A 25,269-nucleotide genomic window follows, 5' to 3' on the forward strand; every position below is an offset into this window, starting at 1 on the left:
TACAGATATTGAATATCAGACGGTGTATAGCGCCGTAAAGTGAGCGATACCTACTTACACATTACTTGGGTTATGTTAGATAGTACAAACTGTGAAGCTATAACTGTGATAGAATTAACCAGCTATTGACCATATGAGTATTATACCCTTATATTAATGGAAGTAGGGAAGAACTCACTAAATATCAGTAATTTTACTGTTAACCTGGGTTGTGCCAGACTTAGTCTATAGTACTACCACAATTTCTTTATTAGCCAAGTTATAAGAACCTAGTAAATCTGTAAATATTTTCTATACTTGAAATATTAGCTGTACTAATAAGCTGCTAGACACTAATCGAATACGGCTCGTGTTACGCCAAACTCAACTCAATCCTATAACTGAGGCTAGAAATGAATATATATGCCAAATAATGGTAATAATTGTTTGAATGTTAGTTTAAGTAAACCTCGTGATTTTCGTGGCACTAGCTAGATAGATTAACGAATCTAATTACCGTACACACAGTCAAGGTTGAATTTAGACTCTTTTTCAATAAATGGATACAATCCTTGAATGAATAGTAAATAAATATTGTGATCAAATAAATACTGTTAACCATAGTCACATATATTGTATCATAAACTATTCATTCCTGCGTTATTTAATTATACACAGTATTCTGGGTGTCTAATTAACAGCCGTACCATAGAATATGCTTTATTAATAATTAATGTGACTGCTATGAGCTAACACAATCCTTTGTCCCTATTCATAAAAGAGCAGTTTTAAACTGACAGCGTGATTATTGCTGTCAAATAGCACGTGAGCATTGATACAATATTGGCATACTTAATACCTTCTGATTCAATAGATGCTCAGATACAGGCATAAATATAAACTGACTTAACATACTGTTCAGCTCACTATTAATATGTATATTAACCAAAGTTACATTGGACTCACCAATATCATTTAGTAACCACTCTAACAGATATATACATATCATTTACAATCTTGAGCCTGAGAATTAATTATTCAAGCTTATCACATTGATACTGGTTTTCAGATCATTATTTACCCTGACTACATATTTTGTCCTGGCTTGTTTGCAGCAAGCTACTGAATAAACATAAACTAGCGAGTATTACTGGTCACATTTTAGATCACTCATCACTGTGATATTATACAGGCCTAATAATAACTTTTCAGTGATCTTACCTAATATTTACTACACTGATCTTGGTACTGGAGTGTATTTTAAATTGTACGTGTAATAACCTATTTAGGTTTTTTTAATTTCTACAATAAAGGTTATATTTTATCAATCCTGTTGGGGTATTCCGCCCTCTAGTTCAGGGCCCAGAGTGCTAGAAGTGCATACTTTGGGAACCTTGGTATTCTTTATATCCAGTTTCCTTTGTGTTTGTACTACTATAGTACCCAGTGAGGCCTAAGGCGGCTCTCACCTTTGTCTGGGTCTTGGGGGGGTGCCCAAGCCCGAATGGCATCAACTTTGGGTTGTAGGGGTGCCACCCAGCCACTCCCTACCTGGTGTCCTAAGTACACCACTGACCCCTGCCCTATCTGGCACTTACTGGCCTTGATAGTAAGACCTGTGACTTGCAGTGCCTTCAACACTTCCCAGAGGTGGTGCAGGTGGTCCTCCCAACTGAAGCTGAAAACAGCAATGTCGTCAAGGTAAGCGGCACTGAAGTTTTCAAGCCCAGCCAGGACCTTATTGACCAACCTCTGGAAGGTGGCAGGGGCGTTCTTCAACCCGAAGGGTATGACACGGAACTGGAAGTGCCCCTCTGGTGTTGAGAACGCTGACCTCTCCTTGGCCCCCTTAGTTAAGGCAATCTGCCAGTACCCCGACGTTAAGTCAAACGTGCTGAGGAACTTGGCTGCCCCTTGGCATCTGTTTTGGTGACAGTATTGAGCCCCCGGTAGTCCACACAGAACCGAAGTTCTGGTGTGGCACCAGGTGCAGCAGGCTTGGGTACCAGAACCACTGGGCTGGACCAAGGGCTGCTGGAGCGCTCAATCACCCCTAGAGCCAACATCTTGGAAACCTCCTTCTTGATGCTGGTCTTCACTCTGTCAGCCAACCTGTAAACCTTGTTTTTCACAGGCAAGCTGTCTCCAGTGTCCACATCATGCATGCATAGATGGGTGACCCCTGGAGCGAGTGAGAACAGAGTTGCAAAGTGTTCCAGTAACTGGTGACACTCACTCCGTTGTTCTAGAGTCAGAGAAGGGGAGAGGACCACACCTTCTACTGACCCATCCTGCTCCTTGGCAGACAGGAGGTCAGGAAGAGGTTCACTCTCCTCTTCCGTCCCATCATCTGTAGCCAGAAGCATGGTTAACTCTGACCTCTCGAAGTGGGGTTTGAGGCAGTTTACATGTAGGACCCTCAAGGGGTTCCCAGGAGTCTGCAAGTCCACCAAGTAGGTAAGGTCACTCTTGCGCTCCTTCACCTCAAATGGCCCTGACCACCTGTCCTGCAGAGCACAAGGCTCTACGGGGGCCATGACCCACACTTTTTGGCCAGGCTAAAACTCAACCAGAGTGGTAATCTGGTCATACCAGCGTTTCATGTCCTCCTGGCTCGCCTCAAGGTTCTCTTGCGCAGGCTTCCGGAAGTGGGCGGTCTGGATCCGGAAGGCCAGCATGTAACTAAATACATCCTGGGGTGGCTTCCTAGGAGCTTGCTCCCAGCCCTCCTTCACCAGACTCAAAGGTCCTCTGACCGGTGGCCCATACAACAGTTCAAAGGGGCTAAAGCCCACCCCCTTCTGTGGTACTTTCCGGTAGGCAAAGAGAAGGCAGGGTAAGAGGACGTACCACTTACGCCTCATGGAGTCTGAGAGACCCCCAATCATGCCTTTCAGAGTTCGCTTGAATCTCTCAACCAACTCGTTACTTTGGGGGTGGTAAGGAGTGGTGAATTTGTAGTTCACTCCACATTCCTTCCACATGGCTTTTATATACATGGAAATAAAATTGGTACCCCGGTCAGATACCACCTCCTTGGGGAAACCCACTCGGGTAAAGATCCCCATCAGTGCCCTGGCCACAACGGGCGCGGTCACTGTCCTCAGCGGGATAGCTTCCGGGTACTGGGTGGCATGGTCCACCAAGACCAGGATGAACCTGTTGCCTAGGGCTGTCTTGGGGTCCAGAGGCCCTACTATGTCAATGCCCACCCACTCAAAAGGTGTGCTCACGACAGGAAAGGGTTGGAGAGGGGCCTTACCCTTCCCTCCACTTTTGCCAATTTCTTGGCAAGTCTGACAGGATCTGCAGAATGCATCAGAATGTTTTCTCATCTGGGGCCAATGAAAGTGGGTGACAAGCCGGTCAAAGGTCTTGCCTTGCCCCAAATGTCCTGCCAGAGGCACATAATGAGCCAAACCCAGTAGGAAGGCTCTGAAGCGCTGGGGTACCACCAGCACACAGGCTGCCCCAGGTTCAGCAACCTTATTCTCGCTGTACAGGAGATCATTCTCCCAGTAAATCAGGTGACCTTTGGGCTCAGCGCCAGCTGCCTGGTCTTCGGCCTGCTGCCTAAGACCCAGGAGAGTAGGGCACACCTTCTGCTCTGCGCAGAACTCCTCCCTGGTGGGACCCCCCTCTTGCTGCCATTGGATCAGCTCAAGTAGGTCTCCCAGTTCAGCCACTTGCTCCCCGGTAGGTGCCGGGGCTTCCCCCTCAAGGTCAGCCTCTTCCCGGACCGTGGGAACCTCTGGGGCGGTTTTCCCACACCCCTTGCTCGTGGCAGTCACCTGGGCCACTGTTTCAGGCTCCAGGTCCGTCTAATCACCCTGATTGACTGCCATGGACCGAGTGGTCACGCATGCCCACTCTGGCAACCCTAACATCCCCAAGTGCGACCTGAGCTCCTCCTCCTTCCAGGCAGAAGTCTCCAGGTCGTTGCCCAGCAGACAGTCATCTGGCATGGTGGGACTCACAGCTACCCTCAAGGAACCTGAGACCCCTCCCCACTCAAAGGGAACCTGCTCCACCTTACATCGGCGCTCTGAGCTGTCCACTGCAACTACTTGGTGGAATACACCAGGGACTATGTGCTCTTCAGACACCAGGTGACACCGGACCGTGGTCACACTGGCTCCAGTACCTCTGAGAGCCAATACCCTCTGCCCATTGATGGTCACCCACTGTCTGTATTTTTTAGTGTTATCAGGCATTAGGTTTCCCTGGACCATCTCACCGTCCCCTAGTGAGACAAGGGTCATTTCTGTGGGATCCCCACCTCCCCTTGGATCACCTCCTCCCCAAGCGCTACACTGGCCAACCCCTTGGTCTGCCCACCGCTGGGTGGTGGTGTCCACTTGGGATCTCCCTTCATGTGACCCTCCTAGTTACAAGCAAAGCACTTACGGTGCCCTGCCTCTGCAGGCTTTCCTGCAGAGGCCCATGGTTTCTTATCTCCTGGGGTGTGGGATTTCCTACCCGGGTTACTAGATTGGGGCCCTTTGGAAGACTCCTTTGGTTTACCCTTGTCCCCCCCACTCTGCTGCTGGGAACCCTGCCCACCTTTGGCAGAATCTCCCCCATATACATTTTGTGGACTCTGGTACTCACCCAGTGGTCCGCCTCAATAGCAAGCTTCCTGGGGTCAGTCAGCCTACTATCAGTTAAGTGCTGGCGCAGCTCTGAAAAACATAGACTAGACAAGTGCTCTAATGCAATTAAGTTGTACAGCCCCTGAAAATCTGTCACATTGCTGCCCTTTACCCAACCATCAAGTGCTCTGCAAAACGAATCTACACATTCTAACCAGGTCTGGGACTCAGTTTTCTTACTTTGCCTAAACTGATCCCTGTACTTGTCAGGAGTGAGACCATACAGAGTGAGAAGGGCCTCCTTCATGTCAGTGTAGGTGAGGTTGTACCCCTTGCCCAAAGCTAGCAAAGTGCCCCTCCCCTCCTCTGTGAAGTGGTTCCACAATCCTGCCCCCCAATTCTTCTCAGGGACCCCATTCATCCCTGAAACCATCTCTGTATGTCATCTCCCTTCTTGTACTCTCTCCCTACGTTTTTAGGAATGTGCACAATTGTGTCTGACTGCACTGAGGAATTGCTGCCACCATCCTGGCTGGACCTACTCCTCACATCCAGCTCTTTTACTTTAAGCTCATGCTCCAAGAGCATTTTCTTCTCCTCCATTTTCAATCTCTCCAACTCAATCTGGTGTCTCCTGGCTTCCCTCCTGTCCTCCAGCTCCTCTGGAGTCAGGCTCTTAGAACCACCACTGCTGCCTGAACCAGGGGGTACCTCCCCCCCTAGCAGCTCCTGCACCCTTAGTACATCTTCCCTAGGATTTGTGTCAGCAGACTTTCCATTTGATCCTCAGCCTGCCCACTGGCAGCTCTGGCGGCTACCCAGGCCCTCAGCGCCTTTTGTAGCTCATCCTTCTTGGTGAGGCCTCAAAAATAGGTCAAAGAGAAAAACAAAAATAGAAATCTGTATGTGTTGGGACCCTCACTCTAGTTAGGATAAGGGAGATACCCGCTCAGATAACCCCTGCTCACCCCCTTGGTAGCTTGGCACGAGCAGCAGGCTTATCTCAGAAGCAATGTGTAAAGCATTTGCACATAACACACAGTAACACAATGAAAACACTACAAAAGGGCGCCACACCAGTTTTAGAAAAAAATAGCCAATATTTAACTATTTAAAATAAGACCAAATACGATAAAAATCCAGCATACAGTAATAAAAATATGAATGCTGCAAGATGTATTCAAAAACTCAGTTCCTTGCAGTCGATAGCTCCACCTGGGGCTATCACGGCGTTGTGATACACAAAACCAACAGTTTAGGCCGGCAGCGGTGTCGCGGGCCAGCTACGGTGTCGGGAAGACCCGCAAACAGTACCTTGGATTTGCAGGGCGTCGTGATCCTTGCGGTGAGCTCCGGAGAGCGGCGTCGCTTCCGGAGTTGGTGCAGGAGTCGTCAGGCCCTTGGCATTCATATGCGTTGTGGATTGGACTCCGGGCTGATGAAGTCAGGTGCGCCGGCGTCGGGGCTGCGGTGCGAAGTGGGACGATGCGATGTGCGGTGCCCACAGGTTATGGTGCAGGCAGCGGCTCGGTGACAGCGTCCAGCGGCGTCGTGAGACCAGGGCTGCGGTGTGAAGCGGGGCGGTGCAACGTGCGGTGTCCACAGGTCACGGTGCAGGCAGGGATGCCTGGTGACGACACTGGAGTCGATGGTGCTGGCGTCGGTGGGCCGGAGCTGCGGGGCGGGACGGTGCTTTGTATACCTCACGAGTGATGTCCACAGGCCACGGTGCAGGCAGCGGCGCTGGTGTCAGCAGGAGCAACGTCGTCAGGGATGCCCAGGCTGCGGTTTGAGCAGGCAATGCCAGAGTGGGGGGCCCACAGGTCGCGGTGCGAGCAGCGGCTCTGTGAAGTCGTCCGATGATGGCGTCGGTGAGACCAGGGTCGCGGTGCAAAGCGGGGCAATGCGGCTCCGTGTGGCGTTGACAGGTCACGGTGCAGGCCAGCGGCGTCGGTGCAGTGATTTCTCCTCTTGAACAGCACAAAACACACAGTTCCCAGTGCTGCAGGTCGAGGAAACTGAAGTTTTTGGTGTCCCTGAGACTTCCAACAGGAGGCAAGCTCTACTCCAAGCCTTTGGAGAACATTCTCAAGCAGGACACACAGCAAAGTTTACCCTTTGCACTCTTTTCAGGCAGAAGCAGCAACTACAGGCCAGTCCAGCAAAGCAAAACAGCAAAGGGACAGTACTCCTCCAGCTCTTTAGCTCTTCTCCTTGCAGAGGTTCCTCGTAAGTCCAGCAAGATCCTAGAAAGATTCCAAAGTCTGTAGTTTTGGGTGCTCTTCTTATACCCATTTTGGCCTTTGAAGTAGGTTTACTTCAAAGAAGACTGTCACTTGCTTGTGAAATCCTGCCTTGCTCAGGCAAGGCCTCAGGCACACACCAGGGGGTTGGAGTCTGCATTGTGTGAGGGCAGGCACAGTCCTTTCAGGTGTGAATGACCACTCCTCCCCTCCCTCCTAGCAGAGATGGCTCATCAGGAAAAGCGGGCTACATCCCAGCTCCCTTTGTGTCACTGTCTAGTGAGAGGTGCAAACAGCCCAACTGTCAAACTGACCCAGACAGGGAATCCACAAACAAGGCAGAGTCACAGAATGGTTTAAGCAAGAAAATGCTCACTTTCTAAAAGTGGCATTTTCGAACACACAATCTTAAAACCAACTTTACTAAAAGATGTATTTTTAAATTGTGAGCTCAGGGACCCCAAACTCCACCTGTCCATCTGCTCTCAAAGGGAATCTCCGCTTTAATAATTTATAAAGGTAGCCCCCATGTTAACCTATGAGAGAGATATGTCTTGCAACAGTGAAAACCGAATTTGGCAGTATTTCACTGTTTGGACACATAAACCATATTACTATATGTCCTACCTTAACCATACACTGCACCCTGCCCATGGGGCTACCTAGGGGTGTCTTACATGTAAGACAAGGGAAGGTTTAGGCCTGGCAAGTGGGTACACTTGCCAAGTCGAATTGGCAGTTGAAAACTGCACATACAGGCACTGCGGTGGCAGGTCTGAGACATGATTACAGGGCTACTTATGTGGGTGGCACAACCAGTGCTGCAGGCCCACTAGTAGCATTTGATTTACAGGCCCTGGGCACCTCTAGTGCACTTTAATAGGGACTTACCAGTAAATCAAATATGCCAATCATGGATAAACCAACAGTACAATTTACCTAGGGGGCACTTGCACTTTAGCACTGATTAGCAGTGGTAAAGTGTGCAGAGACAATAAACCAGCAAAAACCAGGAGGTCAGAAGGCAAAAAGACAGGGGAGACAAAAAGCTGTCAGGTCTAACACTGATGCTATTTCTGATGTGATTGCTAAGGAATAGGTTAAGCCTGGTACTTCTTCAATTCCTTCTTCTAGGTTTAAAAGGTTGTACCCTTTGTGAGCAGCTAGATTAGAGTTTTGGGAAAAAATCCCCAAAGTTGATGGGGCTATCTCTACTCTTGCTAAATGTACTACTATTCCTATGGAAGACAGTACTTCTTTTAAAGATCCTTTAGATAGGAAACTTGAATCTTTTCTAAGGAAAGCTTATTTATATTCTGGCTATATTCTCAGGCCTGGAACAAGCAAATGGAATACAGCACCCGCCACTCACAAGACACGGAGAGGGCTTACCAAGCCCAACAAGATCAATAAGAAAGAAAGTTCTCCAGCTTGTGATAAACAAAAACGACCTTTATTGTGCATACAGGGTCCAAATCAGCAACCTTTTCGAGCAGACACTTAGCCCTTTTTCAAGCTATATTTTTTATATTCTCAGGCCTGCCATTTCTATGGCTGATGTTGCGGCTGCATCAACCTTTTGGTTGGATAGCTAAGCGCAACAGGAAACAGATCCTGATTTGTCTAGCATTGTTCGTTGGCTTCAACATGCTAATCATTTTATCTGTGATGCTATTTTTGATATCATCAAAATTGATGTTAAATCTATGTCTTTAGCTATTTTAGCTAGAAGAGCTTTATGGCTCAAATCTTGGATTGCTGACATGGTATCTAAGTCTAGATTACTATTTCTTTCTTTCCAAGGTAGGTAGGTTTGGTTCTCAGTTGGATTCAATTATTTCAACTATCACTGGGGGGAAGGGAGTTTTTTTGCCTCAGGATAAAAGATCTAAGGGTAAATCTAAAGCTACTAATCTTTTTTGTTCTTTTCGACAGAACAAGGAACAGAAAACCAATCCTTCCCCTAAAGACTCTGGTTCAAATTGGAAACGTTCTTCAAGTTGGAATAAATCCAAGCCTTTTAAGAAACCAAAGCCAGCCCCCAAGTCTGCATGAAGATGCGGCCCTCGATCCAGTCCAGCTGGTGGGGGGGCAGATTGAAATTATTCCAAGACATTTGGGCAGATTCTGTTCAAAATAAGTGGATTCAGAGTATTGTCTCTCAATTCAGAGTAAGACCTCCTGTGAGAAGATTCTCTCTCACGTTCCAGCAAATCTGGTGAAGGCTCAGGCTTTTCTGAAGTGTGTTTCAGATCTAGAGCTTTCAAGGGTAATTATACCAGTTCAGTTTCAGGAACAGGGTCTGGGGTTTTATTCAAATCTATTCATTGTCTCAAAAAAAGAAAATTAATTCAGGCCAGTTCTGGATCTGAAGTTTTTGAATCGTTTTGTAAGAGTCCCAACTTTCAAGATGGTGACTATGAGGACTATTTTGCCTTTTGTTCAGCAAGGTCATTATATGTCCACAATAGAGACTTACAGGATGCATATCTTCACATTCCGATTCATCCAGACCACTATCGGTTTCTGATATTCTTTTTTCTAGACAACCATTACCAATTTGTTGCTCTTCCATTTGGCCTAGCAACAGCTCCAAGGATCTTTTCGAAGGTTCTCGTGCCCTTCTATCTGTAATCAGAGAACAGGGTATTGCAGTGTTTCCTTATTTGGACAATATCTTGGTACTAGCTCAGTCTTTACATTTTAGCCAAATCTCACACAAATCAACTAGTGTTGTTTCTTCAAAGACATGGTTGGAGGATCAATTTACCAAAGAGTTTCTTGATTCCTCAGACAAGGGTCACCTTTTTAGGTTTCCAGATAGATACAGTATCCATGACTCTGTCCTTAACAGACAAGAGACAAATTAAATTGGTTTCAGCTTGTCGAAACCTTCAGTCTCAATCATTCCCTTCAGTGGCTATGTGTATGGAAGCTTTAGGTCTCATGACTGCAGCATCGGACACGATCCCCTTTGCTCGTTTTCACATGAGACCTCTACAGCTTTGTATGCTGAATCAATGGTGCAGGGATTATACTCAGATATCACAATTGATATACTTAAATCCCAACATTCAACTCTCTCTGACTTGGTGGTTAGACCATCATCGTTTATTTCAGGGGCCTCTTTTGTTCTTCCTACCTGGACTGTGATCACAACAGATGCAAGTCTTTCAGGTTGGGGAGCTGTCTGGGGATCTCTGACAGCACAAGGGGTTTGGAAACCTCAAGAGGCGAGGTTACCAATCAATATTTTAGAACTCTGTACTATTTTCAGGGCTCTTCAGGTTTGGCCTCTGTTGAAGAGAAAACCATTATTTTGTTTTCAGACGGACAATATCACAACTGTGGCATATGTCAATCATCAGGGTGGGACTCGCAGTCCCCTAGCTATGAAAGAAGTATCTTAGATACTTTCTTGGGCAGAATCTGGACAGATAGCTCAGCATGCTAAGGCACTGTTTCTGAGCTCTGAAGCAACCCAAGGGTTGGAGGTTCAATCCCCGACGAGGTCCACTCAGCCTTTCATCCTTCCGAGGTCGATAAAATGAGCAGCGCCTTGAGACCCTTATGGGTGATTAGCCGCGCTTTACAAGTACCCAATACATACAATCCAGCTCTTGTCTAATTTCTGTGGTGCATATCCCAGGTGTAGACAATTGAGAAGCGGATTATCTCAGCCATCAGACCTTACATCCGGGGGGAGTGGTCTCTCCATCCAGATGTATTTTTTCAGATTGTACAGATGTGGGGTCTTCCAGAAATAGATCTGATGGCTTCTCATCTAAACAAGAAACTTCCCAGGTACCTTTCCAGGTCCAGGGATCCTCAGGCGGAGATGGTGGATGCTTTAGCAGTTCCTTGGTTTTACCAACCTACTTATATATTTCCACCTCTAGTTCTTCTTCCAAGAGTGATCTCCAAGATCATCATGGAACAATCGTATGTGTTTCCGATAGCACCAGCATGGCCTCACAGGTTTTGGTATGTGGATCTTGTACGGATGTCCAGTTGCCAGCCTTGGCCACTTCCTCTAAGACCAGACCTTCTGTCTCAAGGGTCGTTTTTCCATCAGGATCTCGTTAAATTTGAAGGTATGGAAATTGAACGCTTAGTGCTTAATCATAGAGGTTTCTCTGACTCAGGGATTAATACTATGTTACAGGCTCGTAAGCCTGTTTCATGGAAGATTTATTATCGAGTTTGGAAGACCTATATTTCATGGTGTTCTCATAAATTCTTCTGGCATTCTTTTAGAATTCCTAGAATTTTACAGTTTCTTCAGGATGGTTTGGATAAAGGTTTGTCTGCAAGTACTTTGAAGGGACAAATCTCTGCTCTTTCTGTTTTATTTTATAGAAAGATTGCTAAGCTTCCTGATATTCACTGTTTTGTTCAGGCTTTGGTTCGTAGCCTGTTATTAAATCAATCTCTCCTCCTTGGAGTCTTAATTTGGTTTTGAAGACTTTCCTTTTGAGCCTATGCATTCTTTGGATATTAAACTACTTTCTTGGAAAGTGTTGTTTCTTTTGGATAGAAGAGTTTACGTATTGTCTGCTCTTTCTTGTGAGTCTCCTTTTCTGATTTTTCATCAGGATAAGGCTGTTTTGCGGACTTTGTTTAAATTTCTTCCTAAAGTTGTGAATTCTAACATTAGTATGGAAATTGTTGTTCCTTCCTTGTGTCCTAATCCCAAGAATGCTCTTGAAAGATCTTTGCATTCTTTGGATGTTGTAAGAGCTTTGAAATATTATGTTAAAGATACTAAAGATTTCAGGAAGACTTCTAGTCTATTTGTTGTCTTCTCTGATTCGAGGAAAGGTAAAAAAACTTCTGCAATTTCTATGGCATCTTGGTTGAAGCTTTTGATTCATAAAGCTTATTTGGAGGCGGGACAGTCCCCACCTCAGAGGATCACAGCTCAATCTACTAGATTAGTCTCCACTTTTTGGGCTTTGCAAATCTGATCAACTGAAGCTTGATTCTTAAAAGCAGCGACTTGGTCTTCTTCACATACATTTACTAAATTTTACCATTTTGATGTATTTGCTTCTTCTGAAGCAGTTTTTGGTAGAAAATTTCTTCAGGCAGCTGTTTCAGTTTGATTCTTCTGCTAATGTTTTAAGTTTTTTTCTTTCAATTTATGAGAAAAACTTAGTTTTTTTTTGTGGATTTAATTTTTTCAGCGGAAAATGGCTGTTTTTATTTTATCCCTCCCTTTCTAGTGACTCTTCTGTGGTCTCCCACATCTTGGGTATTTCTATCCCATACGTCACTAGCTCATGGACTCTTGCCAATTACATGAAAGAAAACATAATTTATGTGAGAACTTACCTGATAAATTAATTTCTTTCATATTGGCAAGAGTCCATGAGACCCACCCTTTTTATGGTGGTTATGATTTTCTGTATAAAAGCACAATTATATTTCCAGTTCCTTTTTTTTTGTTTGCTTTTTTATTCCGTTTTCTATCACCCCACTACTTGGCTATTCATTAAACTGAATTGTGGGTGTGGTGAGTGGTGTATTTGTAGGTATTTTGAGGTTTGGGAAACTTTGCCCCTCCTGTTAGGATTTTATATCCCATATGTCACTAGCTCATGGACTCTTGCCAATATGAAAGAAATTAATTTATCAGGTAAGTTCTTACATAAATGAGTTTTTTTCGTGCACAGGTTAGTTTTGGCATGTTTTTCCCTTTATTTTACGGGGGATTACACGCGCACTCTCTCTGCTTAGTGCACTGAATGTCGGATGTGGAATCTGACGGTCTCCTGGTGCGTTATCCTCTTTTTTTTTTTTATGTCGGATCAGCACACTTTTACTTAGTACGTTTTTTTTAAGAGCTACTTCTGGAGGGGTTAAGTTTATTTCCCTTGCTTCAAGAGCTTTTTGTTTGGGGTTATAACTATATTACTCTATTTATTGATGCACATTACTACTTTGGTTTTAGTTTGTTCAGGATACCTGGGTTCTAAATATAGTTTCTCAGGGTTACTGAATAGGTTTCAGAAAATCCTGTGAAGGCTCATTCAGCAAGAGATGACATTTCCTGAATCCTTATAATTGACAATCACTGGCAACATCTAGTACATAAGAATTCTCCAGGAAGGAGAAAGAAAAGAGAAGATAAAAGAAAAAGACAAGAATAAGAAAGAGGGTGATGGTATTATTGAGAAGGAGGGGGGGACCCGATAGTGAGATTTTCTAAGGTATAATAGAAATATTTATATCTGCTATTCAAAATGTATTCAGAAAAATATGCAATAAAGGCTATTGAAGCCAACAAATTAGTCAGTGTTTTTTGTTCCCAGATGAAAACAACATTAAGAAAGTAATCGTGTTTGCCCATAAAACTATAGTAAAGCTTTTCAAGTGATATGTAATCAACTTCACGTATCGAGGTGGGAGGGGTTTTATAGAGTTCTTGGGGTTTGGGAATCTTTGCCTCCTAGTGGCAGGGATGCATAATTCACCAGGAGTAATGGAACATGGACTCTACCTGATAAATTCATTTATTTAATGGTGGTGAAATTATGTTTTTCCAGTTAGTTTCGGATCTAGATTCTATGGGAGTGATTGTTGATGGGGTTTGATTCAAATAACTTTCAAAGGAACATGAACAGACTAGTTCTAGTTCTAAAAGCTCAGAACTAGTTTCTCAGAGTTAGAATATTCGGACTTTTCTGCCTTTTGTTCAGCACGGTCAGTTTATGTCCTCAATAGATTTAATGATTCTCTTCATGTTCTTATTCAGGGAACATTATCAGTTTCTGAGGTTTGCACTTTGTTTGTTGCTTTACCATTTGGTCTGGCTACAGCTCCCAGAAGTTTCTCTGTACTCTTTTGTCTGTGATCAGAGCTCAGGGTACTGCAGTGTTTCCTTAACTGGATGTTATCTTGGTTCAAGCTTCATCTTTACATTTAGCAGAATCTCGCACAAACAGATTATTGCTGTTTCTTCAACAACATGGTTGAAAGATAGATTTTCTAAAGAGTTCTCTGGTTTCTCAGTTGCTCTTTGTATGGAGATTATGTCTCCTGATTGCTACATCGGATGCTCGATTTTACATGAGGCCTCTTCAGCTTTGTATGCTTTAGCAATTGTGCAGGGACTATACTCAATTATCTCAAAAGATTTATCTAGATCGCAGAACAAGTCAGTCCCTGTCTTGGTGGCTGAATCACCAGCTTATTATGCAGGGGGCTTCTTTTGCTCGTTCTATTTGGACTGTGGTCTGTATAAATGTAAGTTTCAGGTTGGGGGGAAGTCTGGGGGTCTCGGATGCGCAAGGTGTTTGGTTACTTCAGAAGCGAGGTTGCGAATAAATGTTCTAGAATTCCAAGCAGTTTTCAGAGCCCTTCAGAGTTGCCCTCTGACTAAAAACAGAGATGAGACTCCTATTTCAACAGACAATGGCACAGGAGTGGTCTGCATCAATCCTTAGTGGGGAACTCGCAGTTCCCTAGCCATGAAGGAAGTGTCTCAAATTTTTCCTAAGCAGAAGCCAATTATTGTCTGATTTCTGCAGTTCATATTCCATGAGTGAACAACTGGGAAGCAGATTTTCTCAGTCTTAAGTTTGCATACAGAAGAGTAATCTCTCCATCTGGATGTTTTCAATCAGATAGTGGATCTTTTGGGCCTCCCAGAGATAGATCTGATGGCCGCTTGGTTAAACAGCAAACTTCCCAGGTACTATGTGAGGTACAGAGATCCTAAGGTGCATTTATGGATGTGCTGGTAGCTCCATGGTCATTTTGACTAGTCTATATTTTTCCTCCTCTGGTTCTTCTACCCAGAGTTATTGCCAGGATAAGACATGAGGAATCATCAGTAATTCTGACTGCTCCGACTTGACCTTGCAGAGTTTGGTATGCAGACCTGGTTCAGATATCCAGATCATGGCATTTTCCTCTACGTCCAGACCTTCTGTCCTAAGGTCCATTTTTTTTTATCTGGATCTAAAGTCTCTAAGCTTGATAGCAAAGAGATTGAATGTTTAGAGAGCCTTTTCTGATTCTGTTATTGAGACTTTGATACAGGTCTGCAAGCCTTGTGATTAAGCACATTTTTCACAAGGTTTGGAAGGCCTTTATTTCTCGGTGTATGATTAATGGGTTTTCCTGGCATTCGTTTAGAATTCCTAGGATTTTGCAGTTTTGCAGGATGGTTTAGATAAGGTTTTATCTGCCAATTCTTGTTTTCCTTTATTCTGTTTTTGTTTTTAAATATATATATATAATTTTTATTAACATTGTACATAAACAAGATTTTCAGCATCTTGAAATTTCAATGCGGATCAAAGACAAAAATAAAAAAGAAGAAAAAGCAGCACACAATATTTTGGCATCTCAAATGCAACATGAAAACAAATTTCAATTATTACTGTATACTGTGTATTCTCTACCTGAATCATGAAGAAAACATTTTTGGGTTTAGTGTCCCTTTAATTTAGTAACTGTCCCTTCTAGAGCGTTTAGGAATTATTGTGAAGATATGGACTGATTACCAGGTCATACTTTGGTACAGGTCGTCCCTTTTTCCTGACAATATCCCATCCGTTACCAGTTGGTCTCCAGCATGAGGAGTAAATCTTGCCATTAATCTCCCCGTGGAGAGTTCCACTGGGGACCCAAAGGTTGCTGCATCCACAGCCAGCAAGGGTTATTGTATCCCAGCAGCATTCAAGAGAGCGGTGACCGGAACCAGAAGTCTAGCTGTTAATCTCCCTCACGCAGCATCAGTGGGAGGGAGAGACAGCCTGATTGCCAGTGAGTATATCCGCTTTTATACCGAAGACAGTGGCTTCTGCTGTGCTTCCTTAATTTTGTTCTGACAGCAAGTGAGAATAGTTTCCACTTACGGAGCCCATGAGCGTTCTTGGCCCATCTGCAGTAAGTTCTCCCAATCACCTGGGATAAGGCACGAATCCTCCGCCTAATGGGAGCTCGCAGGGTTGTGAGGAGCTGCTAGAGTTGCGTCCAGACTCCTCCTCTTCCAGGCTCCCTGCCAATTCTTTTAAAGACCCTTCAGTTTTGTACCACAAGATTTCTAATCTTCCTGACTTTCACAGTTTTTACTAGAATTAAGCCTGTTATTAAACTAATTTCTCCTCATTGGAATCTAAGTTTTGAATTGAAGGTTTTGCATGCTCCTCCATTTGCGCTTATGCATAAGGTGGATATTAAGCTACTTTCTGCTAGAAGAGTCTCTGAGTTGTCTGATCTTTCATGCGATTCTCCTTATATTTTTCATCAGGATAAGAACCAAATCTGATTTTTGTTTTACCTAAGGTTGTTGTCCCTTCTTTGTGTCCTAATCCCTAGAATTCTTCAGAGAGGCTTCTTAACTTGGATGTTGTAAAAGCTTTGAAGTATTATGTAGATGCTACTTGGGATTTCTGTTTTTAAAGAAAGGGCAGAAAGCTGCTGAAGTTTCTTTAGCCTCTTGGTTGACATTTTTGATCCATAAGGCTTTTTCTTGGAGGTCTTCATCTAAACGGATTATTGCTCATTCTACTAGATCAGCTGCCACTTCTTGGGCTTTTAAGAATGAGACTTCTGTTGTCAAAATTTACAAGGCAGCTACTTGGTCTTCTTTGCATACTTTTACAAATTTCTACCATTTTGATGTTTTTGCTTCTCCTGGGGCAGCCTTTGGTAGGAAAGTCCTACAGGCAGTTGTCTCAGGTTAATTTAGTTCTTCGCTGTTTGTCATTTTAATTGCATATTAAAAGAAAATCTACCCTGTTTATTCTTTGGGTTCTATTTGGGTTGTGAATTTAGTTTCACTGTGAAAAAAAAATGTTCTTTTTATCCCACCCTTATTACCCAGACTCCACAGCTTGGGTATTAGTTTCCAAGAGTAATGGATCGTATGAAAGAAAACATAATTTATGCATACCTGATACATTAATTTCTATCATGGTGGTGAGAGTCCAGGAGACCCCACCTGGTTATTTTGGTGTTTTTTTTCCCAGCTAGTATTTTTTTGCTCTTATTTCTTTCCCTACCTTATTTATTTAGCTATACCTCAGACTAGTTTCCAGTAAGGTGGCAGGGGCTTTATAGAGCTTTTGGGGTTTGGGAATCTTTGGCTCCACCTAGTGGCAGGGAAGAGTAATTCCCAGTAGTAATGGATCATGGACTCTCACCACCATGAAAGAAATGAATTTATCAGGTATACATATATATTTTCAGCAGAGTGCCCTGGCCATGTTTTATCTTATGTTCTGTTTTCATTAAGATCCTGAGGTCTGGTTACTAGCTTGTTGCATTTACTGGGGATTTTCTTTTTCTGCCGCTCTGCAGAAAAACAGCAGCTGATTTGCGGACTGCTATGTACCAGTCGTTGGCGATATGTATGACTGAGGAGCATGGGAAGTGGGGGGATTTAAAGCCCTTATGTGTTGGGGTGTTTTTGCTTCCTTCTATTGGTCAGGAGGGGGAATTCCCATACGTGATGACTTATGGGCTCTTACCAACATGATGGAAATTCAGTTATCGTATAAGCATAAAGTTTGTTTTCAAACTTCACAAACTCATTTTCCTCTTTCTGACCACATCTCACTTGCAACATCTCATCCCTCCCTCCTTCTACTCTTTATACCAAACTTCACGGAAGCATTATGTCATTAGATCAGCAACAGCTTGCTAATTCCCTTGAACCTCTCCTCTCATCCATCTCCTCCTTTTCCTGCACTATCTGCCACTATAATTCCACCCTTACATCGGTCCTTGACAATCTGGCCCCTCTTACCATAGCTCGGAAATCACACTCATCCCCAGCCCTGGCATACTCCTCTGACATGGTATCTACGCAGATGTTCCCGTACTGCTGAGGGGCACTGGAGAAAATCTCGGAGTTCAAGATGAATTTGTAATGAAGGAAATCAGCTGAACTCCTACTATTCTGCCCTTAATCTCCATAAGCAACACTACTTCTCTACTCTTATCTCTAATCTTTCTTCAAACCCAAAACGTCTGTTCTCCACTTTCAATACTCTTTTCCACCCACCCCCACATACAACTTCTCTGTCAGCTCAAGACTTTGCCAGCCACTTCAATAACAAAATCAACTCCACCAGAAATGAAATCAGCTCTCAACATACTTCCATTCTCTCACCCCCTCAAACACTCGCAATCAACCACATATCCATATATTTCTTTCTTTCTACCGTTACTGAGGAAGAAGTTTCTACACTTATACTGCGCTCTCACTTCCTGTCACCTTGACCCTATCCCCTCACAGCTGCTCCCCTCCCTCTCTTCTACTCTTACCCCTATACTCACAAACATTTTCAACCCCTCTCCCAGCACCGGTATATTTCCCTCATCTCTGAAACATGCACTGGTCACACCTTTCTTAAAAAAAAAAAAAACCTCTTGATCCAACCTCCCCATTCAACTACGGCCCTATTTCCCTACTCCCTCTTGCCTCAAAGCTTCTTAAAAAGCTAGTACATGCACCCCTATCCCATTTCCTTAAACTCCCTCCTTGACCCACTGCAATCTGAATTTCGTCCCCATCACTCCACAGACAGCAATCGTTAAGGTTACCAACGACCTACTTACAGCAAAATCAAAAGGCTACTTCTCCTTTTCCTGCCCTATCTGTCACTATAATTCCACCCTTACATCGGTCCTCGACAATCTGGCCCCTCCTTGATCTGTCCACAGCCTTTGATATTGTTGAACACCCTCTTTTGCTCCAAACCCACCAATCCTTCGGAATTTTTGACACAGCTCTCTCGTGGTTCTCTTCCTACCGGTCAAACCATACCTTTAGTGTAGCCTTCTCTGCCCCGTCACCACTTTCTTTCGGAGTACCGCAAGGCTCTGTCCTCTGTCCCCTTCTCTTCTCAATCAACACGTCATCATTAGGTTCCCTAATAAAGTCCCACGGGTTCCAATATCATTTGGATGCCGACGACACCCAAATCTACTTCTCTGCACCAAACCTATCTCCTTCCTTGCTAACCTGTGTCACTAACTGTCTTTCTCACATCTCTTCCTGGATGTCCTCTCACTACCTCAAGCTAAATCTCTCCAAAACTGAGCTCCTTATTTCCCCCCCTTCTTCCAAAATCTCCACCCCCAATCTCTCTATAACTGTCGACAACTCCATTATTACCCCTACCCCGCATGTCCAATGTCTCGGGGTCACATTTGACTCAGATCTTTCTTTCACTCCTCACATTCAGTCCTTGGCTAAAGCCTGCCACTTCCACCTTAAAAACATCAGTAAAATTAGACACTTCCTTACACAAGACACAACTAAGATTTTAATCCACTCTCTCATCCTTTCCCGCCTTGATTACTGCAATTCTGCCTCTGCCAGACTCATCTTCCTTACACATCGCTCTTCATCTGCTGCACCCCTCTGCCAATCCCTTCACTGGCTTCCTCTTGCCTCCAGGATTAAACACAAAATTCTCACTCTGACATACAAAGCCCTCAACTGCACTGCTCCCCCCTATATCTCAGATCTTGTCTCCAGATACTCTCCCTCCCGTCCCCTTCTCTCTGCTCATGACCTCCTACTCTCCTGTTACTTCCTCACATTCCCGTTTACAGGACTTCTCCAGACTGGCTCCCATCTTGTGAAACTCCCTGCCTCGCTCCACAAGACTCTCTCCTAGTTTTAACAGCTTCAAGCGCTCCCTAAAGACTCTACTATTCAGGGATGCATACAACCTACACTAAACTTTCCTAACTCCATTGTTTTCCCTTTGAACCCCCTTACTATGTAAGCCTAAGAGTCCAGCTGTTTGAAAATGTGTTTCTTTAGAGCTGACTAATAAAGTGCGACTATTGGCAGGGCCCTCTACCCATCTGATCCCTATAATTGTTTCCTTGTATTCCGCCTATGTTTATAGCGATGCGGAATCTGTTGGCGCTCTACAAATAACCAATAATAATTCTTCATGTCACACTTCTCGGCCTCTGACTATAATAAAGCAATAAAGCACTTAGTGAAAGCTAACAAGGCAGATTTTTAAATTAGTCAGTGCTTCACAAGAGGTAAATTGACCCATCTATGTTAGAGCTATAAAACATGAGAAATCAACGGATAAACATTACATCTCCCAAAATCCGTGCTAGTCCTTAAATCCCGAGACTTTCCCCTTTTGTCGATCCCTCCCATTGTGTCAGGAAGCGTCATACATTACTTACCTTGCAAATTGATGATGTCACTTATTTTCCTCAGAATCCCCATGGCATATTTATGTCAAGTACTTGCCTCAGTGAAGTAGTGATAGTAACCCTATACTACTTATAACTGTGAGGGAATCACCCCATAGCGTCAAGGTCACTCTATAATGCTGCAGGTTCCCACAGCTAACAACAAGCAGGTATTCACTAGTTTGGAGGTTTGATCACGAGACGATAGCTGCAGTTAAACTGCTTGGGAAAAATTAAATGGTAAAGAGAATTAAGAGGGTAGTTGTCAGGTAAAGGTAGAGACAGGGAGTCTTGCACACAATCTTAATATCTATCTTTTTTTTTCACTCAAGCTATATCGCTTAGTCTTTAGTCTCCGGCACAACCAGGAACCAAGGGAAGAAAAAGAAACAGAGCCAGGTAAGTAAAAATCACCACTGTGATCCCTATAACATCGGTTACTATGACTTCTGACCTTGAGTAACGTGACATTAAGGAAACAAATGTATCAATCCCACCTATTTTTCTGTACCCCAGGGGCTCAGTCTGCACCACCCACGGTAGCTGTTGAGGTGCCCAACCTGGACCAAGCAGATTGCCAAAACATGACATCGACAGATATCCGAGAGAAACCATCACTCGCCCGGCTTGTTAATATAAATGCTATGCTCATGATGACATGTGCTGTATTTCTATGGGCATATTATGCATAAGGAACTAAGGGAAAACCTCCAATTTACTAAATAAAGGTTAATATTTTATTATAATCCTTGTTTTCTTTGTTAATGTCAGGCAAGTGTGGGGAGTACAGGGGTAAGGGGTCTGCAGGAAAGTGTGGTAGGAGGTAGGTGGATCTCAGTCCCCTGGAGTCAAACTCTGCAGGAAAGTGTGGGGGTGCAGGGGGTAGCATCAGTTCTCAGTCGTCAGGCTCTGCAATCAAGTGTGGGTAGCATCACTCTTCTGAGGGGGCCAGGTTCTGCAGGTCAGGTAGTGGAATATGAAGGTCACGCAAGGAGTTGAGAAAATAATGTGGTAGGGGGCACTGCAGAACGATGGGTGAATGGCCTGGTGAAGCTGGCAATGTGATCTGTGCAGCATGAAGATGCAGTGAGAGAGACCGAGCCTTAGGTAATTTGAGACCCAGTGCATGAAGAACAGACGGTGGGGGCTTCTATTAGGGGAGATAAAAAAATATATTACTGTTAAAAACAGAATGCGCCAAACACACAACCCCTAGAGCAGTGCTTTCCAAACTGTGTGTCGGTGTTTCCCTGCTTCAGCACAAACTGTGTGTCGGTGTTTCCCTGCTTCAGCACAAACTGTGTGTCGGTGTTTCCCTGCTTCAGCACAAACTGTGTGTCGGCAGCAGTGTGTAGGTGTGTCCCTGCTTCAGCACAAACTGTGTGTCGGCAGCAGTGTGTAGGTGTGTCCCTGCTTCAGCACAAACTGTGTGTCGGCAGCAGTGTGTAGGTGTGTCCCTGCTTCAGCACAAACTGTGTGTCGGCAGCAGTGTGTAGGTGTGTCCCTGCTTCAGCACAAACTGTGTGTCGGCAGCAGTGTGTAGGTGTGTCCCTGCTTCAGCACAAACTGTGTGTCGGCAGCAGTGTGTAGGTGTGTCCCTGCTTCAGCACAAACTGTGTGTCGGCAGCAGTGTGTAGGTGTTTCCCTGCTTCAGCACAAACTGTGTGTCGGTGTTTCCCTGCTTCAGCACAAACTGTGTGTCGGTGTTTCCCTGCTTCAGCACAAACTGTGTGTCGGCAGCAGTGTGTCGGTGTTTCCCTGCTTCAGCACAAACTGTGTGTCGGCAGCAGTGTGTAGGTGTTTCCCTGCTTCAGCACAAACTGTGTGTCGGTGTTTCCCTGCTTCAGCACAAACTGAGTGTCGGTGTTTCCCTGCTTCAGCACAAACTGTGTGTCGGTGTTTCCCTGCTTCAGCACAAACTGAGTGTCGGTGTTTCCCTGCTTCAGCACAATCTGAGTGTCGGTGTTTCCCTGCTTCAGCACAAACTGTGTGTCGGTGTTTCCCTGCTTCATCAGCACAAACTGTGTGTCGGTGTTTCCCTGCTTCAGCACAAACTGAGTGTCGGTGTTTCCCTGCTTCAGCACAAACTGTGTGTCGGTGTTTCCCTGCTTCAGCACAAACTGTGTGTCGGCAGCAGTGTGTAGGTGTGTCCCTGCTTCAGCACAAACTGTGTGTCGGTGTTTCCCTGCTTCAGCACAAACTGTGTGTCGGCAGCAGTGTGTAGGTGTGTCCCTGCTTCAGCACAAACTGTGTGTCGGCAGCAGTGTGTAGGTGTGTCCCTGCTTCAGCACAAACTGTGTGTCGGCAGCAGTGTGTAGGTGTGTCCCTGCTTCAGCACAAACTGTGTGTCGGCAGCAGTGTGTAGGTGTGTCCCTGCTTCAGCACAAACTGTGTGTCGGCAGCAGTGTGTAGGTGTTTCCCTGCTTCAGCACAAACTGTGTGTCGGTGTTTCCCTGCTTCAGCACAAACTGTGTGTCGGTGTTTCCCTGCTTCAGCACAAACTGTGTGTCGGTGTTTCCCTGCTTCAGCACAAACTTTGTGTCGGCAGCAGTGTGTAGGTGTGTCCCTGCTTCAGCACAAACTGTGTGTCGGCAGCAGTGTGTAGGTGTGTCCCTGCTTCAGCACAAACTGTGTGTCGGCAGCAGTGTGTAGGTGTTTCCCTGCTTCAGCACAAACTGTGTGTCGGCAGCAGTGTGTAGGTGTTTCCCTGCTTCAGCACAAACTGTGTGTCGGCAGCAGTGTGTAGGTGTTTCCCTGCTTCAGCACAAACTGTGTGTCGGCAGCAGTGTGTAGGTGTTTCCCTGCTTCAGCACAAACTGTGTGTCGGCAGCAGTGTGTAGGTGTTTCCCTGCTTCAGCACAAACTGTGTGTCGGCAGCAGTGTGTAGGTGTGTCCCTGCTTCAGCACAAACTGTGTGTCGGCAGCAGTGTGTAGGTGTGTCCCTGCTTCAGCACAAACTGTGTGTCGGTGTTTCCCTGCTTCAGCACAAACTGTGTGTCGGCAGCAGTGTGTAGGTGTTTCCCTGCTTCAGCACAAACTGTGTGTCGGCAGCAGTGTGTAGGTGTTTCCCTGCTTCAGCACAAACTGTGTGTCGGCAGCAGTGTGTAGGTGTGTCCCTGCTTCAGCACAAACTGTGTGTCGGCAGCAGTGTGTAGGTGTTTCCCTGCTTCAGCACAAACTGTGTGTCGGCAGCAGTGTGTAGGTGTTTCCCTGCTTCAGCACAAACTGTGTGTCGGCAGCAGTGTGTAGGTGTGTCCCTGCTTCAGCACAAACTGTGTGTCGGTGTTTCCCTGCTTCAGCACAAACTGTGTGTCGGCAGCAGTGTGTAGGTGTGTCCCTGCTTCAGCACAAACTGTGTGTCGGCAGCAGTGTGTAGGTGTGTCCCTGCTTCAGCACAAACTGTGTGTCGGCAGCAGTGTGTAGGTGTGTCCCTGCTTCAGCACAAACTGTGTGTCGGCAGCAGTGTGTAGGTGTGTCCCTGCTTCAGCACAAACTGTGTGTCGGCAGCAGTGTGTAGGTGTGTCCCTGCTTCAGCACAAACTGTGTGTCGGCAGCAGTGTGTAGGTGTTTCCCTGCTTCAGCACAAACTGTGTGTCGGCAGCAGTGTGTCGGTGTTTCCCTGCTTCATCACAAACTGTGTGTCGGCAGCAGTGTGTAGGTGTGTCCCTGCTTCAGCACAAACTGTGTGTCGGCAGCAGTGTGTAGGTGTGTCCCTGCTTCAGCACAAACTGTGTGTCGGCAGCAGTATGTAGGTGTTTCCCTGCTTCAGCACAAACTGTGTGTCGGCAGCAGTGTGTAGGTGTGTCCCTGCTTCAGCACAAACTGTGTGTCGGTGTTTCCCTGCTTCAGCACAAACTGTGTGTCGGCAGCAGTGTGTAGGTGTGTCCCTGCTTCAGCACAAACTGTGTGTCGGCAGCAGTGTGTAGGTGTGTCCCTGCTTCAGCACAAACTGTGTGTCGGCAGCAGTGTGTAGGTGTGTCCCTGCTTCAGCACAAACTGTGTGTCGGCAGCAGTGTGTAGGTGTTTCCCTGCTTCAGCACAAACTGTGTGTCGGTGTTTCCCTGCTTCAGCACAAACTGTGTGTCGGTGTTTCCCTGCTTCAGCACAAACTGTGTGTCGGCAGCAGTGTGTAGGTGTGTCCCTGCTTCAGCACAAACTGTGTGTCGGCAGCAGTGTGTAGGTGTTTCCCTGCTTCAGCACAAACTGTGTGTCGGCAGCAGTGTGTAGGTGTTTCCCTGCTTCAGCACAAACTGTGTGTCGGCAGCAGTGTGTCGGTGTTTCCCTGCTTCAGCACAAACTGTGTGTCGGCAGCAGTGTGTAGGTGTGTCCCTGCTTCAGCACAAACTGTGTGTCGGCAGCAGTGTGTAGGTGTGTCCCTGCTTCAGCACAAACTGTGTGTCGGCAGCAGTGTGTAGGTGTGTCCCTGCTTCAGCACAAACTGTGTGTCGGTGTTTCCCTGCTTCAGCACAAACTGTGTGTCGGCAGCAGTGTGTAGGTGTGTCCCTGCTTCAGCACAAACTGTGTGTCGGCAGCAGTGTGTAGGTGTTTCCCTGCTTCAGCACAAACTGTGTGTCGGCAGCAGTGTGTAGGTGTTTCCCTGCTTCAGCACAAACTGTGTGTCGGCAGCAGTGTGTAGGTGTGTCCCTGCTTCAGCACAAACTGTGTGTCGGCAGCAGTGTGTAGGTGTGTCCCTGCTTCAGCACAAACTGTGTGTCGGCAGCAGTGTGTAGGTGTTTCCCTGCTTCAGCACAAACTGTGTGTCGGCAGCAGTGTGTAGGTGTTTCCCTGCTTCAGCACAAACTGTGTGTCGGCAGCAGTGTGTAGGTGTGTCCCTGCTTCAGCACAAACTGTGTGTCGGCAGCAGTGTGTAGGTGTGTCCCTGCTTCAGCACAAACTGTGTGTCGGCAGCAGTGTGTAGGTGTGTCCCTGCTTCAGCACAAACTGTGTGTCGGTGTGTCCCTGCTTCAGCACAAACTGTGTGTCGGTGTTTCCCTGCTTCAGCACAAACTGTGTGTCGGCAGCAGTGTGTAGGTGTGTCCCTGCTTCAGCACAAACTGTGTGTCGGCAGCAGTGTGTAGGTGTGTCCCTGCTTCAGCACAAACTGTGTGTCGGCAGCAGTGTGTAGGTGTGTCCCTGCTTCAGCACAAACTGTGTGTCGGCAGCAGTGTGTAGGTGTGTCCCTGCTTCAGCACAAACTGTGTGTCGGCAGCAGTGTGTAGGTGTGTCCCTGCTTCAGCACAAACTGTGTGTCGGCAGCAGTGTGTAGG

The 25,269-nt window shown here is 45.7% G+C and overlaps 2 protein-coding genes across 2 annotated transcripts in view; one reads left to right on the forward strand and one right to left on the reverse strand.

Annotated features, from left to right (window-relative positions):
• Positions 1-20,742, forward strand: part of SLC5A2 (solute carrier family 5 member 2) — a 520,185-nt gene extending 499,443 nt beyond the window's left edge. The window contains exons 10-11 of the mRNA XM_053694827.1: positions 20,335-20,401; positions 20,519-20,742. Of these exons, the coding sequence (XP_053550802.1) occupies positions 20,335-20,401; positions 20,519-20,694 (243 nt within the window). The 3' untranslated portion in view covers positions 20,695-20,742. The remainder of the gene's footprint in view (positions 1-20,334; positions 20,402-20,518) is intronic.
• RPUSD4 (RNA pseudouridine synthase D4) overlaps positions 20,717-25,269 on the reverse strand; it is a 99,809-nt gene continuing 95,256 nt past the window's right edge. Inside the window, exon 7 of the mRNA XM_053694826.1 lies at positions 20,717-21,152. Within this exon, the coding sequence (XP_053550801.1) occupies positions 20,934-21,152 (219 nt within the window). The 3' untranslated portion in view covers positions 20,717-20,933. The remainder of the gene's footprint in view (positions 21,153-25,269) is intronic.

Source organism: Bombina bombina, chromosome 11 (assembly GCF_027579735.1).
Source record: "Bombina bombina isolate aBomBom1 chromosome 11, aBomBom1.pri, whole genome shotgun sequence".
NCBI lineage: Eukaryota > Metazoa > Chordata > Amphibia > Anura > Bombinatoridae > Bombina > Bombina bombina.